The sequence below is a fragment of the Sminthopsis crassicaudata genome, chromosome 1 (assembly GCF_048593235.1).
Source record: "Sminthopsis crassicaudata isolate SCR6 chromosome 1, ASM4859323v1, whole genome shotgun sequence".
NCBI classification, from domain to species: Eukaryota; Metazoa; Chordata; class Mammalia; order Dasyuromorphia; family Dasyuridae; genus Sminthopsis; species Sminthopsis crassicaudata.
The window spans coordinates 738607726-738625939 of record NC_133617.1 but is presented as its reverse complement, the minus strand read 5'-3'; the positions used below and the strand labels follow the sequence as shown (position 1 = coordinate 738625939).

At 49.5% G+C, this 18214-nt stretch overlaps 1 protein-coding gene across 12 annotated transcripts in view; it reads left to right on the top strand.

Annotated features, from left to right (window-relative positions):
* The first annotated feature begins 1103 nt into the window (after positions 1 to 1103).
* SLMAP (sarcolemma associated protein) overlaps positions 1104 to 18214 on the top strand; it is a 121015-nt gene continuing 103904 nt past the window's right edge. For 3 of the 12 annotated variants that reach the window (XM_074284291.1, XM_074284289.1, XM_074284282.1), the window contains exons 1-2: positions 1107 to 1188; positions 1354 to 2236. In XM_074284291.1, the coding sequence (XP_074140392.1) occupies positions 2039 to 2236 (198 nt within the window). In that variant the 5' untranslated portion in view covers positions 1107 to 1188; positions 1354 to 2038. Of the gene's footprint in view, positions 1189 to 1353; positions 2237 to 18214 lie in introns of all 12 variants that reach the window. The other 9 variants (XM_074284288.1, XM_074284290.1, XM_074284283.1 and 6 more) reach the window with 4 other exon arrangements.

Here is an 18214-nt window from a genome sequence, read left to right as displayed (position 1 = left end):
GTAAAAAAAAATGAGGTGGGGAAAAAAGTGCAATGAGGAAGGCAAAGTGGTAGCGGCCGGCGGCTCCCCTACCCGAGTCACTGACTCTGTGTGCCTCAGTTTCCTCATTTGTCAAATGAACGGGAGATGGGAATGGCAACCAAGCAAGTATCTTTGGCGCCCCTCCCCCCAACCCAAAAGGATCGTGAAGGTTGGATATAAAGGATGCAGTCGCCTAAGTCCTTTTAGAAAAGCTCCCCGGGCCCAGAGAGGGGCCCCCAGCTGCCCGAACAGTAACTGACCAACATTTACACATTACGTTTCTAGGCAACGTGCCAAGGCTGCCCGCAGGGAGCTTACGGTGCAATTCGCAAAGTTTAGGACGGACAAGTCTATTTCATGATCTTGCTCCAATATTTATCATGTATTTATTCACATAAACATATATAAGAAAAATTCCACACATTGGGGGAAGCGCATAAAGCTATGTGGCGGCAGCTGGATTTAAAGGCACAGTGCTGGGGGAATGGTGGAGGAGGGGGTGGGGGAGAAGGGAAGGTGTCAAGCATCAGCCGGCTCAGCCACAGGTGCTTACGGCAGGGAAGGGAGGGGGAGGGGTCAAGGGCAGGGGGAGGAACCAGACGGTAAGACCGAAATGCGCATGCTCAAACACTGGGGCCGAACTCTCGGACTAGTAAGCATTTGTCCTTTGGGACCGGTATCCCCCACCTCACCTTTCGGCTTTTATTTGCGCGACTTCCCCAAGCCTCGCGAGAGTTGGTTGCCCACAGTTAAGATGCCTGGGCATGCGCCTTGCCCTTGGTTGGGGGAGGCTTCCCATTCCAGAGAAGCATTCCCAGGAGCAACTTTCCCTCCCTACTTCCAGACTACCTCTTTTGTAGTGGAACAGGATCGAGGCCCCGCCGTCACGCTAAGCCCCGGGCCGCAGTCCACTCTCCCCTCCCCAGTCTTCGCTGCCCTTAAACAACATGGCGGCCTGCGCCTCCCGGAGCGCCCCACCCCCACCAGTATGGCGCCCCGGCAGCCCGCCCCACGCCCCGCCCCGCCCTGCCTCTTTTTGCCCACACCCAATAGGGCCCCCGCGGCGTCGATCACGTGGGCCCGGGAGTACGGCGCGGGAGAGGGGCCGGGCGGGCGGGCTAGTGCAGGGTGCGCGCTCCCGCGGCCGGCCGTCCGTCCGTCCCGCTGGTAGGTCTCCGTCAGAGTCACTATGGCGGCCGGGGCCGGGGCCGGGACCGGGGTCGGGGCCGGGGCCGGGGCGGGGAGGGCCGGAGGGGCGGCGGGGGGCGCCTGACGGGCCGGGAGGGCGGGCGGCTCCTGACGGCGGCCGGTCGCGGTTCTTGTCGCCCGCAGGTCGGAAAGTTTGGCGGCGGCGCCGCGTGAGCCGGGGCGGGCGGCCGGAGAGGGCCCGCAGGCCAGCGCTCGAGGCGGCGAGAGAGCCGGGAGAAGCGACGACCCCGGGGCCGGCCCGTCGGCGGCCCCCCACGCGCCGCCGCGGACACGCGGGAGCCCAGCCCGGGCCGCCCCCGACGCGCGATGCGCGGCCCCCGCTAGCGCGAGCCCGGCTGGATCGAGGAGCGAGCGAGCCGCGAGGCAGCCCACGAGCGAGCGGGCCCACGGGGAGGGGAGCGTGCTCCATGCGGCAGGGCCGGCGCGGGTCCGGCTCACGGTCCTCGCGGGCTCGCGCGTGAGCGCCCCGAGCGCCTCCCGGAGCGGCCCCCGTGGATGCAGGACGCCCCCTCCGCGCCGCCCGCCGGGATTCTCCTCCAATGTGGTTGGAACCCCCGGGTGCTGAGCCCCGGGGGGATGGAGTGAGGGGGGCCCCCCACGCGCGCTCGTGCCGCTGCCGCCGCCGCGGGGCCCCGCGCCCCGGCCATGCCCGGACCATTCCCGCGCTGCTGACCCTCGCGGGGCCGATGCTGGCTGGGCTGTGACGGAACCTGCTGCGGGGGTGGGCAGGGACACGCGTGGCGTGGCTCAGGAGGAGCGCCTCTTCGGACCCGGGCCTGGCTGGGGCGGGCTCCCCGAGCTGTCCTCGATGCCTTCGGCCCTGGCCATCTTCACTTGCCGGCCCAACTCGCACCCGTTCCAGGAGCGCCATGTCTACCTGGACGAGCCCATCAAGATCGGGCGCTCGGTGGCTCGCTGTCGGCCCGCGCAGAACAACGCCACGTTCGACTGCAAGGTGCTGTCCAGGAACCACGCGCTCGTCTGGTTCGACCACAAGACGGGCAAGGTAAGGGCCGCCGGCGGGCGAGGTGAGGGCCGGACCGCTGCCCTCTGCAGAGGGGCAAAGGGGCTGCCCACTGCAGAGGGGCAAAAGGGCTGCACCAGTGCCCGCTGCAGAGGGGCAAAGGGGCTGCACCAGTGCCCGCTGCAGAGGGGCAAAGGGGCTGCCCACTGCAGAGGGGCAAAGGGGCTGCACCAGTGCCCGCTGGAGAGGGGCAAAGGGGCTGCACCAGTACCTGCTGCAGAGGGGCAAAGAGGCTGGATCAGTGCCCGCTGCCGAGGGGCAAAAGGGGCTGCACCAGTGCCCGCTGCAGAGGGGCAAAAGGGGCTGCCCACTGTAGAGGGGCAAAGGGGCTAGATCAGTGCCCGCTGCAGAGGGGCAAAAGGGGCTGCCCACTGTAGAGGGGCAAAGGGGCTAGATCAGTGCCCGCTGCAGAGGGGCAAAGGGGCTGCACCAGTGCCCGCTGCAGAGGGGCAAAGGGGCTGCACCAGTTCCCGCTGCAGAGGGGCAAAAGGGGCTGCCCACTGTAGAGGGGCAAAGGGGCTAGATCAGTGCCCGCTGCAGAGGGGCAAAGGGGCTGCACCAGTGCCCGCTGCAGAGGGGCAAAGGGGCTGCACCAGTGCCCGCTGCAGAGGGGCAAAGGGGCTGGATCAGTGCCCGCTGCAGAGGGGCAAAGGGGCTGCACCAGTGCCCGCTGCAGAGGGGCAAAAGGGGCTGCCCACTGTAGAGGGCAAAGGGGCTGCATCAGTGCCCGCTGCAGAGGGGCAAGGTGAGGTTAGACCAGTGCCCGCTGCAGGGTGCAAAGAGGGCAACGTGAGGGCTGGACCAGTGCCCACTGCAGAGGGCCAAAGGGGCTGCATCAGTGCTCACAGTAGAGAGGCAAGATGAGGTTAGACCAGTGCCCACTGCAGGGAGCTAACAGGGGCAAGGTGAGGGTCGCCCCACCCCCCGGGCAGCAGCCCTCTCCAGCAGCCTCTGGGACACTTCCCCAGGAGACCCGCCGGAGCAAGGACCCCTTTGGCGCAGGCCGGCTCTGAGCCGCACAGGTGCTGTCCACCTGCTTTGCTCATGGAGGGCATTTCCTCTTCTGGGACTGCCTCATAGGGGGACGGGTCCCAACCCTAAGCCCCCCCAGGTGAACTTGGCTGAAATCAGAGTTCCTTCAGAGGCTGCTGGGTTTTGTGGTGGTTTGTGGGCTCTGGGGCTGGAGCTGCAGGCGGGCGGGAGTCCTGAGGAATAGGGCTCAAGTCTTACTTCTGACACACCCGAGTCACCCACATGGGAATGCTTTAACCCCTCTGCCCCGGGCAACCTGATAGGCCTGAAAATTAGCCCAGCCTCTCTGGCACGGGCAGAGGGAGTTTCCCGGTGGCGTTCTAGAGCCAGTGAGCCGACCCATGCCATGACAGGTCTGGGCCCAGGAGCAGTCACCCGGGCCTGGAGAATGGAACTTCGGCGCCCCGGTCCTGGGCCCAGCCAGTTTTCCAAGTCCTGCCCCAGTCTCTCAGCTTTAAGCTACTCTAAGAGGATTTAAAAATCTAGGGCTGGTGCCTTAGGCTCCTGTGCAGTCATTGGAGAAAGAGAAAAGGGAAGAAAGGTCTCTGGGATTTTCTGGGATTCTCTGGGATTCTCCTGAAATGATGGCATTGCAGAGTCACTGGCTTTTAAAGGCAGGAGCAGCATCCGCGCCCGGGAGTTGGGGGAGAGCGAGCAGCGACATTCGGATCTCCTAGGAGAGTGCCAGCAGGCTGGCTCACCTGGGCAGTGATCTTCCCTGAGTGTAGACCAGACTTCCCAGAATCCAAGGAACCTGGAAGTGCTCCTGGGGCCGGGAGAGATCCTCCCGTCACACACTCTTGGCTCCCAGCTCAGAGGAGCAGGTGACCTGGGGGCTCCCTGTGAGACATTTTAAACACCGCTTTAAATTTTGGGGGAAAATGGTAATCGGTAACATGAAGGAATCCTTTCTAGGACTGTGCAAAGATAATATTCCACTGGCTTAGTGGGAGATGACTAAGACTCTTAACAGAAGTGGGCGGTTTTTGGCATGAGAATTGAGATGACATGTTCAAAATTTGTACTAAACGTGTTCTTGAAAGCTCTTCAACCACAGTTACCTTTTAAAATGAAACAATTGGACCATTTCAAATGTTCTCCCTTTTCCCACTCCCTAAAAGAGGATAAGTAAAGAAAACTGGCCGTTATCAGGTGCTAGCTGGCAGGATTCATCAATGTGTGGCACTGTGGCCCAGCAGGTGTGACTACGGGGAAATAGGGTCATAAATGGTTGGTGGTCATCTGGAATTATGATTGTGTAGGGAGGAGAGACCAGCCTGGGGGTCCTGTCGGGCCCTGATGTTCTTGTGAGAAATCTTCTGTTATTACTTTTGTTTCTCCCTTTGCCCTGACCCCGGAGCCCCCTCCCTACAGCAGCTTCCAGTGTGGGACAAGTTCTCAGCTTCGTTGCGTTTACACCGAGCCACTTAAAAGGGGAAATAGTATTTGAATTGAGGTCCCTGTCCCTGCAAGGACTTTGCGTCATGTCATTGAGACACACTTTAGGGAACTGTCCAGCTTCTTGGGCTGCGCTGGACTTTGCAGAGACAAAAAGGGGTGGAAGGAAATCTCTGGGGCTTAGAGTGTCTTCTGTGAGGAGATTCTTGTTCCAGAGGCAGGTGGAGGGGCCGGTCTCCTCACACCCTGGGCCCATCTTTCCTTCTCTGTAAGCTGAGGTCCCTTCCTGCTCCAGGACCCTGTGGACTTGGGGAAAATGGTAATAAAGACATTTAGTGCTTTATTAGGACCTGATATTATTTTCCCAACCACCCTGGGAGGTAGGGCCTCTTATTACCCCATTTTATAGATGAGAAAACTGAGGTGGAGTTTACTAGGTTTCTGCAAGTAGAAAGATTAAGGCTGGATTTGAGTCCTGGGCTAGTGCTCTATCTATCCACTAGGCCATCCTTCTACTTTTCCTTTGCCTGGATAAGCTTGTGGAAGGCTCTCCCCTGACCTGGGCTCACTTCCATCTGTTAGATGGAAACATCTCTTCCATCTCGGGCTTTGAGGTTTGCATTTTATCCTTTTAGCAGTCAGAAGAATTAAGCACTTACTGTTTGCCAGGCAGCGTCTGCTGTGTACCCATGGCCCCAAAGGAGCCCGAAGGCTGCACCTCCTCAGGGAGAGCCCGGGTGGGTGGGCATGGACCAGGTCTAGCCTGGAGGCATTGAGCAGCCTGGGAGGGAAGGCACCAGCACCAGTGAGGACTCAAAGGCTTCCTGTGGCAGGGAGATTTCAGGGGAACTTGCAGGGAGCCAGAAGTGGTGAGGAGGGAGACATGGTGACGGCTGGGCCCTGGGGCCTAGGGGGCTGCTGGGGAGGTAGGAGCGGGGGCTCAGCAAGGCCTCTGGAGGCCAAGCTGCATTTTGTCTTTAGTTCTGGAGGCGATAGGAGATGGGGGCATGGTCAGGAGAGAAGGGGGTGCGGGGACCCCAGTTACCGGTTTGGTGAGGACCTCCAGCTGATGAACCTGGGCCCGTGAGGAGATGGCAGGGCCTCCACCAGGGCAGAGAGCTGGGGGAGAAGAGCCTGAGATCCCTTCTGAAGAGGCCGAAGGAATTGTCCTTGTGGAGACGGCCGCTTGGGGTGAGGAGAGAGGCCGGATGTCCCCATTTTCCAGATGAGGACCTAGAATCTTTAAGCCATCCAGCACCTTGCCCTTAAAGGTGGCGTGCAGGCCCCCAGGCTCCCTGTCCTCATCCGTCGGTTGTGGCCTGTTGCCCCACGGCTGTGGGTTCCCAGGGCCTGCTTGGATGTTGGCTTTGCACAGAAAGTGCTGAGTTTATGGGGAATGCTTAGCAAGGAGAAGCCCTCTGGTCCTGCTGTGGGGCTGGCCCAGGGTCTTCAGTCTAGCCGATGCTGAGACCCAGGCCAGGGAACCAAAGGGGAAGCCAAGCTGGTCTGGGGGCCGGCCATTAGGAGTGTGCTGCCTTTGTGAGGAGGACCAGCGGGCGATGCGAATGTCCTTCAGTGCCATGCTGTGCTCAGGGGGTGGCAGGGCCATAGAGCGCTGGCCATGAGTTCTTCAGGGGCTCCCAGAAGTCCTCTGGGATCCAGTGCCCCGAAAATTAAATCCTGTGCTGAAGGAGCTGCTGCCATTGTTCTGTTACTGCTACACCCACTGATTTGAGAAGAAGGGAGAAGAAGGGAGTCCTGAAAGGCTTCCTGCAGGTGGAGGCCCCTGAACTGAGCTGGCAAGGAAGGTAGGGAATAAAGAAAGAGGGCCGAGCTCCTCCAGGGAGCTGCTAGGAGGTGACCAGGAAGGAGCCGGAGGTGGCCTGCTGGCCATCGGCCCTGGGATGGGCGGTGAAGAGCTGTGATGGCTGAGGAAGGCTCTTGGTGCCAGGATGAGGAGGGGTATCCATGCACCACGGGAGCTGGGGGACCTTGGCAGCCAGACACTCAGGCCTCCTCAAGGCTCCTCAGAGGCTGCTGGTGTCCTTCCATGCATGGAGCCTCTTTGCCTTGTGTAACTAGGTCTTCAGGCCGGGCTGCTGGGCTGCCTGCAGTGCGTCCACTGTGCATACCCATGGTGTGCCCATTGTGCCCCCTGTGGACAGGAGCTGTCTGGCTGTGCTTTAGGGAGGCGATTCTGGTCATTTTGAGAGATCCCGGAGATACTTGGAAACGAAGAGATGAAGGAGGGAGTTGGGGATGGGAGCTCCGTGAGTGGAAAGAAGAGATTTGGGGGGATGGCCATCGCATGGCAACTGAGTGGCTGAATCTAGCTTTGTGGGTGACCCCGGGTTTGTGAACCTGGGGAATGAAGGGGCTGGAGCGGAAGAGGGAGAGTTAGGTGACAAAGGGGGCACTTTTGGACAGTAGGAGTGGGACAAGCCTGGGCCTCCTATGGGGTTGTCATCTGCAAAGTCAGAAGTGACTCCTGGAAGCTGAAGGTTTCTCTAAGAGGTGGTGCAGAAAAAAGAGGACCCAGCACAGCCTTGGGGAAAGACCCCGGGTGAGGTCAGGAGCAGGGAAAGGGTCCAGGGGAAGACTGAGGGGACACTGAGGAAAGAGGAGAATCCCAGGGTCAGAGGTTGAGGAGTTGGGGAATGGGAGGGGATGATATCCCAGGAAGATTGAGTGGAGTCAGTGATTCCCTGGGAGACTGGGGAGCTATTGGCAGCCTTGGTAGGCTCGGAAAGGGCACTGAGCAAGTGTTTGGCTCTTCCTTGACTAGGATGTTCATGGAAGGATGTGGATGGCCGGGCCTTTGCATTAGATAGGAGTCTGGGAAAATTGAGAATGTTTATCGGGCACTAGTAAATGGACAGTTCTGAAAGCCTGGACTCCTTTTTCATTTAATTTTTAATTACATCTCAGGACAGAGAAAAAGAAAATATTAAAAAAGAATGAGAAGTTCTTTCCTTGTGTTTAGCAGAAGAACCATGTATGAGTGTGAAAGCTTGCTTAATTTTTTCCTTATCATCTTTTAAATTCTTTGTCTTGACAATGGAGCTCTTTGGTTTTCCCCCAGACTCAGAAGGGATAAGGGCAGGGATTGGTCTTTTTGTACTGATAGAGGGAACGCCCAAATGAGGGAACTCCCAGCTAGCCCCTCCTCAGCCACTTAGTAACCTTAAGCTGCCTAGAGCAGACATCAGCCACGTCCTCCTGGCAGCCCTGAGGAAGCCAGATTGACAGGTCAGAGTGGAGTATTGAACAAAATAAAGACCCACAAAACATGGATCCTATTAACAATGTATGGCTTTCTCAAGTCAGTTTGTGGCCTGTGGGGATCCTCACGGGTGGATTAGTGGCTCTGCTTTGACTTGTCTGACCCCACTGGCCCAGAAGCGACTTCCTTCCCCAGCCTCAGAGTCTCTAGTGAGGAGAGAAAGGACATGAGATTGATATTCTTGATGGGAACTTTCACATTCATCGCCTCTGAGGAAGAAGGGGGTTGCCTTTAGCCTCTACCCCATGATCTCCCCAGAGAAGCCCAGGATTCTCCCTGGGAACAGCCCCTGATTGTTTTGTGTAGAGTTTGGGACCCCAAACAGCTGAGCTCATAACAGTCTCACAGAGTCAGACATGTTTCTTAGTATATATAAAATGCCAAGCATTGTGCGTACCAGTCTTGCCTCTGCCCTCTCTGTAACGGGAGCACGGCAGATGAGGATGGCAGTCCCCGACTGGCCGGAAGCTCACTCAGCCTCTGCCTCCCACTTCCACCGAAAAGGTCCTGGTTTGGCTAAATCTGTTTTTCCAGGGCCCCAATTAGTCATTAGAATTACTCAGGTGTGTGTAATGTTCCAAGTTTGTCAGCCATGGGCATATTTCGCAGCTCTGTGGGGAGGCCAGGGCAGGGACCAGTTCCATTTTACATGTAAGGGCAGAGAACCTTGGGAAGCCCAGGTGACTTGTTCAGAGCCAGCCCAAGGTCCAGGTTTTCTGAAGAGGCCGTTCAAGTAGCCCACCAGACTTTCTTTCTAGGGATTATTGCTGACTACACATTGTATAACTTTTTTGGTAAAAAAATCTGTTTTCATTAAAATTATTGTTTAAAAGAGATGGTTTTGGAATTATAATCTTCAGCTTTTCTAGTGATCTACTATCTTGTGATCTAAATCATGGCTTTGTAAACATAATCAAAATGTCATATGATGGAATTACAAAGACTCAGTTAATTGTTTCTGGGTCAGCTTACATTTTTGGCTGATACTGTTGCCCATTTTAGAGGTAGCTTGAGGCTCCTTTTCTTCCTTGGCATGCATTTCAGCAATTGTACATATGAAATGAGACATTGACATTTTTTAGCTTTAAAATGAAAACTTCCCTGAAAAATGTAGTTTGAACAGCAGTGGATAAGAGTACCAGGCTTGAAATCGAGAAGAGCAGAGTTCAAATCTTGTCTCAGACACTTAGGAGCTGGGTGACCCTGGGCAAGTCACTCAACCCTTATATTTACTCAGTTCCTCATTTGTGAAATGGGGACACCCCAGAGGAGGAAGTGGTCAAGAAAACTCCAAGGACAAGTCCAGGGATCATGTAAAGTTAGATACAACTAAACAACCACTATTACACAAAAGCTTTAGAATATGGTATTACTTTTTTGTTGCTCTAGAAGGTTGATTGTTACATATGCCAGCTTTGGTTTAGACTTGGTATTAAAAACATCGCTAGATGTGAAAAGATTGAACTATTTTTAGGTTCCTTTATGCAGATACTTTACATTTGTAACTATGTATTGTGGCTTTTGATACTTAATGGTTATAATTTAGGGGCCATATTTTACTATATTCTGCTGTTTCTGTGTGAGGAAGAGTACTGGACAAGTTAAGAGTTAGAAAATTGGTTTCTAGTCTCCTGTGTCACAGATATGTGATCTTGAGCAAGGAACCTGTCTTTGGTTTCTGCACATTTAAAGTTCCTATCAATTATAACATTGGTATAATATGGTAAAAAAAAAAAAAATCTGAAATTTTATTTAATAGAATTCTGGCAAATCGGTTGTGTAGAATTCCTTTCTGTATGCTGTACTAGCAGAATTCAGCATGTTTCTATGTGAAATTTTTCCATTGTACGTTAGAAAAATGGGCAAATATGCTAAGAGTTTTTTTGGGGGGTGGATTTGAATTTAATACACCTTTAAAAATGCTCTCTTCATTTGGTGCTGTGTTTTTAAAAAGTGAGAAAACTGTTCATTCCTTGTGATTCTATGAGATAGGCAAACATCTCAAGCATGTCACACACACAAAGTAAATTGCCATTGACATAAAAAACAGTCGTAACAGCCCTTTTGTGCTAGCAAAGAATTGGAAATAAGGGACATACTCTGTTAAGGAATGTGTTTCTGAACATGCCATGAAAAAAAGGTTACAAAGAATCAAGAGAAACATAGAAAGTCCTTCAGTAAACCAAGACAAAGTGAAGTTAGCAAAACCAGGGGGAAAAACATACATGATAGCCTAGAAAGGATGAGAGAGAGAGAGAGAGAGAGAGAGAGAGAGAGAGAGAGAGAGAGAGAGAGAGAGAGAGAGAGAAGAATCATCACACCTTGGATTTGCCTTTATACACATGGCGCCCCTGTCCAGCGGGGATTGCTTTTGCGAGCCTCCTTTGCCTGATTTCCTCTTCCTTCATGCTATGAATGCAGCCTTACAAGGGGACTGCGGCAGTTGGGTCCAGACATAGGGGTTCTGTTCCTGTTGGCGGTGACGAGATGTTTTCAGGAATCCTTAGTGTACTGGGATGTGTGAGTGCTCCGGAGGTGACTGGATCTCCCACCAGCTCGTGTGGGTTTGTTCTCAGCAGCGTCTCACTGTTTCTGAAGCTGTACTCTCTGCCTTCTTGTTTCAGTATCTTTGGCTTTCTTCACATTTGACTAAGAAATTGTGATGATATCTTTACTTCTGCTCCCATTTTTGTTGCCGCTTTTCAGAATTGACAGGTTAGCTTAGAGAGGATACATCAGAGTAGCTAGCTCTTTTTCCATGTTTTTTTCTTTGCTTCTCATTCCATATAGACTTTGACCTTCAATTCTAACCAGACTATGACTCTGTTGAACTAACAGCCAATTCCAAGATGATTAAGTCATTCTGCCAATTTATGATGATGTTTGAGACCCATTATTTTGAGGATCTTTTTGAAAGACTTTTTTTTTTTAATGACTTTTGAATTTTCCAAATACATGGGAAGATAGTTTTCAACATTTACCATTGCAAAACCTTGTGTTCCAAATTTTTCTCTCTCTTCCCTCCCTACTCCCTCCCCTAGACAACAAGTAATCCACTATAGGTTAAATAAGTGCAATTTTTCTAAAGTTATTTCCATATTCAAAATGCTGCACACAAAAAATCTGATCAAAAAGGAAAAAAGAAAACACAAGAAAGGGGGGAAAACCCCCCAGGAAGCAACAATAACAACAAAAAAGGTTGCAGATACTCTGCTTTGATCCACATTTGGTCTCCATAGTTCTCTCTTTGGATGTGGATGGCACTTTTCACCACAAATCTATTAAAATAGCCTTCAGTCACCTCATTGTTTAAGATAGCCATGTCCATCAGAGTTGATCATCATATAATCTTGCTTTTCTGTGTATAGTGATCTCTTAGTTCTGCTCACTTCCCTTAGCATGAGTTCAGGTAAATCTCTCCAGGTCTTTTTTTTTTAAATTTTTTTCCTGAGGCTGGGGTTAAGTGACTTGCCCAGGGTCACACAGCTAGAAAGTGTTAAGTGTCTGAGACTAGATTTGAACTCTGGTCCTCCTGAATTCAAGGCTGGTGCTCTATCCACTGCACCATTTAGCTGCCTCTAATCTCTCCAGGTCTTTCTGAAATCATCCTGCTGATCATTTTCCCATTCTTTGCCACTACAAAAGAGAGCTGCCACAAACATAATTGCACATGTGGGTCCCTTTCCCTCTTTTATGATCTCTTTGGTATACAGACTCAATAGTGAATCCTTTGAGTATAGTTCCAATTTGTTCTGCGTAATGGTTGTATCACTTCACAACTCAATCAGCAATGTATTAGTGTCCCAGCTTTCCCATATCTCTTCAACATTTCTCATTATCTTTTTCTGTCATCTTAGCCAATCTGAAGTGGTACCTCAGAGTTGTCTTAATTTGTATTTTCTAATCAATAGTGATTTAGAGAATTTTTTGAAATTCTTCTTGAAGAAAATAATCATGACAGGAGAATTTAAGATAGCTTATAAATCTCTGGTACTATTACTTCTTCATCCTGTCATGTTTTCTAATACAAGTTTTGCAATTTTCTTTTGCCCTTAGCTGTACATTTAAACAACTGATAATGTTGCATTCCTCTACTAATGTAAGTTCCTTGAGCTTGCAGAGCCTTGTTTTATTTCACAGTTATATTTCCAGCCCCTAATATGATGCCTGGGACCCTTAATAAATGCTTGTTGGATGATAGATTTTTTTTTTTTTTTTTGCTGAGGCATTTGGGGTTAAGTGACTTGCCCAGGGTCACACAGCTAGGCAGTGTTAAGTGTCTGAAGTCAGATATGAATTCAGGTCCTGTTGACTTCAGGGCTTGTGCTCTATCCACTGTGTCACCTAGCTGCCCTGGACGATAGCGTTTTGAACTAAATATTGGCTATGGAGGAGGTAATTTTTCATAGATTTTTCTTTATCAGTTTTTATTTATATAAATATTTTCTTCAATTACATATAAAGACAATTTTTAACATTGATTTTTTTTTTTTATGTTCCATTTTCTTTTCTTTTCTTTCCTTCCTTTTTCCCTGCCCTTCTCATTGAGGAGACAAGCAATTTGATATAGGTTATACATGTGCAGTCATGCAAAACACATTCTATATTAGTCATGTTGTGAAAGAAAAAGGATCAAAAACCCCACACACAAAAAAAATAGAACAAAAATAGTTTTGATTTGCGTTCAGACTCCATCAGTTCTTTCTTTGGAGGCAGATAACACTTTTCACTTTAATTCCTTTGGAGTTGTTTTAAATGATTGTATTGCTGAAAATAGGTAAGTCATTCCCAGTTTGTCATGGTATCATATTGCTTTCACTGTGTACGTTATTCTCCTGGTTCCTTCTGCTCATTTCACTTTGTATCAGTTCGTACAAATCTTTCCAGGCTTTTCTGAAATCATGCTGCTTATAGTTATTCATTTTTCACGTTGCATCTTGGTGAATAATATTCTTTGTGATAGTCTGCTGCTGCATTATTATCGAGAATAACTATGCAAGATGAAATGACTTAGTCCACTAAATAGTTTTTCTTGTCTCTGGGTGCGGGATGAAAACAGTGTCTTTATTTACATCTTTGGGAAGAATTGGCCAGCTTCCACTTAATGGTGGCTTCATGTCATCTAGTTTCACTTATGGCAAAAATAGCAACATGGACACATTTTGGAAACGTGACAGTTGTGTTACTGGAGGCAGTGTAGCACATCACGTACAACCATTTTGGTTGGCTTTGCCAGATTTTTTTCTTTTTAATTTTCTTACAATTTATGATATTATAAGAGGAGAGAGGGATAGATGTGGAAATACACAAGACTACAAAGACAAACAATTTAGACAATTTTTAAAAAAGACGTCAATAAAAATAAAAAGAGAAAATATTTCTTAGCATCTTCCCCCTTGTCTGCAGTCCCAGTAGTCTTGCCTATGGCAGGGGAAGGAGACTGGCTGTACAGGAGTCTGTAGTTTTGTCTGTTTTATGGGGCAACCCCATAAAAAACTGGTGGCCAACCTCCTGCTGATGACCTCTGGTGCTCAGGCAGTGGGGGTGGTCCAGGCCCTCCGACCCATCGGTCTGGCTGATAGTGCAGCCTTTGAGAACTCAGGCTCTCCTCTGGTTGCTGGGAAGAGTTTGACATTCTTGCAGACCTTCCTTGGCAGGTCACATGTGTAAATGGCTTTTCACAAAACTTGGGGAAACTTTTCAAAGGCTCTGTAGAGAAGGGTATTAGTCTCTCACAGCTCCTGCTGGCAAGCTCTGACATTTGTCTCCTTCAGGGAATGGGGGATTCCTGCTGGAAGGGACCTTCCGAGATGCGAAGGGATCTCTAGGAGATAGGAAAAGGAAGGCTCAGCATGGGAGGATCCTGTTGAGGAAAGGGAGCGCTGACATGGAAGGCAGAGGAACCGAGTTCAAATGCTGTCTCCGAGCTTAAGGTCTTCGGCAAGCCAAGTGATTTCTTGGGGCTGTTTCCTGTACCCGACTTCAAATCTATGATAGGAGTTGTCAGGATAGGCTGTGAGTGAGGAAGTGGTGTGAGGTAGCGGGCCCAGACGGTGCCAGGGGCCTGCAGGAGTCCATGAGCACTGAGGATGGAGTGGCGCTTGAAGAATAAGTGCCAGGCCTGCTTTGCCAGGGAGAGCCTGGGCTGAGATCCCTGGGCACTTGGCTTCTCTCTTGGGGAGGTAAGGTTTCAGTTCTTGAGGGTATTTATTTATGCTGAGGTGAAGGGCAAAAGGGGAGTATTGCTTCCCTGATAGCCTCTCCATTCTGCATTCTAGGGAGCTCTGGGAACCTCTTCTGATAGTCTCGATTTATGTTCCAAGGACATTTGTTTGAGTTCTAATTACGTATCTCCTTTCGACTGTGAATCTCTTTGTATAGCTCACTTCCAAAGGCTCCCTCTTGGCTGCAGCCTAGTTCCAGGTGCTCTTGCCCTTCCTCCTTGTTACTTTTCCTGTAATAAAACCCCACTTGTGCATCTCAGTTCCTTTATGTGTGTTTGCTTTATGTGGTTATGTTATATGTGCCTCCCTCTGTCCAGACTGAAAGATATTCAAACTTTGTCTCTCTCTCAGGCCTAGAGTATGATGGGTGCCAAAAGATACTGTTAAACATTGATTTTTCTCCAGCCCTTCCAGGTTGCTAACTTGGTGGGGTGAAGAGAGTGTGTTCTAATAGTAAGAAGTGGGGGCAGGTAGTCTGGGAAGTAAGGAGTAAATTTAACTCTTGCCAGGGTGGAGAACTCATATTCAGAGCCTGAAATACTCCTGCTTTGAATTTTGGTGAAGTGGCAAGCTTTTAAAGCCATTTATTTTAAATGTGAAAGTCCTTGTCCTCCTCCTGCCTTGTTCAGTCTTCTCCAGCCCTTTCTTTCTTGGTATCATTGCAGCATCATGATGATGTGAAAGGATTCGGTGAGTTGAGATAACCTCTGTGGAAGCTTTAGTGCAGTCCATAGGACAGGGCCTCCTTGGAGGGACTATCAGATTGATGAATCCAGCCATCAAGAGACAGTTAACTACTTTTGGAAACTGCTGGGCTGGTCGGCCTCACAGCAGGTGGTCTCTTACTCTTTGGGGGACTTTCTGGCTTTCCAAAGCTACTGAACTCTGTTAGAGTGGTTGCCATTCCTTCTCGTGTCCCTTCTCAGAGGAGCAGGTCTGCCTCTCCTGGGCCCTGGGAGTCACCGTCCTCATCACTTGTGTCCCTGCCGGGGAACCCTCTTCTCTGCGGGTGCTCGGAGAGCCAGGCTCGTGCCCGGCTCCCTGCTCTGGGCTTGGCAGGTGCGTGGCCTTTTTGGCTTCCGTGCTGTGTTTCAGACAGATTGCTGAAGAGCTGTTTGGTTCTTGTTCGTTGATGAGAGGCTTGCAATTGTCGGAGGAGGGACTTGTGGTGAAGAATTTCCTTTGCCTTTCTGACCCTCAGAGAATTAAATGAAGTGACTTGTCAGGAGCCTTTCCGGAGCTGAGCTCTTGGGAGGGGACGGGTTAGTGTATTTTCTATTTGAGATGATGTGTCGGTGTTGCACAGGTGGGATTTGAAAATGGCTGTGTGCTTCCAAGATATCTTTGATGCAACCTGCTTCTTTAAATGGGGAAACACTTGTTTTAGAATGTCTAACTAGATGACATTTTAGGAAGAAAATAACTTGACCTTTTACTTAGTGATTTAAATTTGTTTTATTTAAAGCAAATACAGATTAACCTTGTCTGTTCCCCAATGAAGTCCATATGATTTGGGATTGCTGTACCTAATTTGACAGGAGAGGAAATGATGGAAGCGACAATTTGCTGAAGTTCCAACAGTTCTTCTTCATCTTCCTTCTTATTAGAAGTCTTGAATGGTGACTGTGATAGACTAGACAGACTGTCAGAGCAAATGCTCAATGTCTACTTTGTGTATGGCATCAGGGTCTCTCACTGTCTCTGCATTGTCAGCCACAAGATCTTTCTTGGTTTCAAGAGCGACTTTTTTCATTGCTGTCCAGCTGGTGGAGATCATAGTTTCTACCCTCAGTCTACTTTTTCTGCTTAATTTTAAAGTTGCATTGGTGCCTTTTGTTTTAGATCAGTCATTTCCTGATATTCTGTTCCCTCATTGAACTTTTCCTTATTATCAAGAAAAAGTTAAGCCAGACCGTCCCCTTTCTCCCCGCCATGAGTGCCCATCTCTTCCTCTCTTCTAGGGCCCTAGGGTTGGCATTCACAATTCCTCAGTTGGACCTCCTTTTCAGGTTGTCTTTTGCCCCCCTCATTTTAGTTTTGTCTCTTGTTCTCCTGGCTCTGCCTCCTTGACTTGGCTTCAGTTTAAGCCTTCCCATGTTCTCAGAAAAACCTATTTGTCTTTGGGTTTTAAAGAGACATCATTGGTGCCTTTCCCCCTTTGCTTCGAGGTCACTTCACAGGGACTCTTTGGCCTCTATAGGAAAGACAAAAGGGCAAGCCGAGGTGAGAGATCCAAGGTGGCCCAGGCCTGAGGGGAGAACATGGGGTCAGCACATAGAACTCTTTGGAACCTCACAGGAATTCTCGAGATTCCCCTTGGTTTGATGCTGAGGACACTTGGGGTCTGTGGAGTCCAAGTGAGTGTCCAGCCTTTCCCCAGGGCAAGGCTTGTGGGATGGAGTGCCCGGGCCCCCAGCAGTCTCAGGGGCAGCAAGAGCTGAACTCAGATGGGACACTTAAGTTCTGGCTGGGTGATCTTGGAAAAGTCATTTAACTTCTGTTTGGTGATAATGCGGGTAGTCATTTCCCAAGATCAAATGAGGTGATGTTTAGGAAGCACTGCGTACAGTGCTGGACACAAGTAAGCACTATATAAATGTGGCCTTTTACGGTATTCTTCTTTGATGGGCTGGCCAGTTTTGTGGAACTGGTTGCTTTTTGTTAATGGGGAATGCTCTTGGGCTTAGAATTGGGATACATTGGGATACAGATGCAAGGATGTCAATAAGAACACTAGTGTTTCTTTTCTCCCAGTAACACTGTCATACTGACCAAGCTGGTCCCCTTTTCATTGCTCCCTGCTTTGTGCCTCTGCTGTCAGACTTGGTGGATGGGGTGATTCGATGTGCCTAATGCTTTTTTCCCCACTCTTTTTTTGTTGCAAGGTCTGGTTGTTAGGGTGAGGGTTGGGGTAAAGGATGGGGAGGACAGGGATAAATTTAAAGATGAAAGTGATATTAAAAAAAGATTAAAAATAGACTTAAAATTATGACAGCATGACCTTTAAAACCATGTTTTAGACAAAACAGACAAAATAAGTGTCTCCTTTGTTTCATAATGAGATGCTTTTCCTGTCTTTTAGATTTGTTGTATTTAAAGTTAATTTCAGTAGTCTTGCCAATTTCCTTTTGAGTAACAAAGTGACTTGTAAATATAGATCTCTTTGTCATCAAGCAATATGAAATTTCCTTCTAAATTAAACAAATCTGCAGCATGGTGTAGCAATATCAGAGTTGGACATGAAATCAGAAGAGACTTGTATCTAAATCCCCTTTCAGTACTTACTAGTGCTGTGGCCGGGGCCTGCACAACCTCTCTCCACTTTGGTTTTCTCCTTTGTAAATGGGGCTAATAATAAAATCTCTTACCTATGTAAGGCTGCTCTGGGAATCAAAAGAGCTTTAATGTAGAGCCTTCCGAAGGCTCTGGATTTAAATGTTACCTCTATTGTTGTTATTTTGGAAATATAGTTGCTTTTTGGTCTCTCTTCTGTCTACATTATTAGAATTTTTTTCTTTTCCTCACTTATTTGATCAGAAATGCTGTGTAATAGGAACTGGCTCTGGTGTGTCACTTTACATTTTGGTTTCTTACTGGTGTGAAACAGATTATTCTTTCTAGCCCATTGAAATGATTGCTGCTGGGGAAAGTGTTGCTGTGCTTTCATGTTGTGCTGAATCATTTGTGTGGCTTCTTAACATCAGTGGGCGTGGGCAAAAGCATGGCCATAGAAAGGAATATAGGCTTGCTGCCTTCCATGCTCAGATTCAGTTTCTAAGCCACTTGGGCCCTTTTAGGTATGGGAAACAGCAGCAGGTGGAGGGGCAGAAACCCTGGTTTTTAGTCTTGGCTTTGCTGCTTAGTGCTCAAATAAGTCTAGATGAAACTCTCTACCTCAAGTTACTTTGCCTTGAAAGTACTTGGGCCCTTATTCTTTAGATATATTTTGAGTATTTGTATTTAAGCCCTCAGAAGCAATTCAGCATGCTTAGGTTGCTTCTTGTCCTTTTTCAATGTCCATAT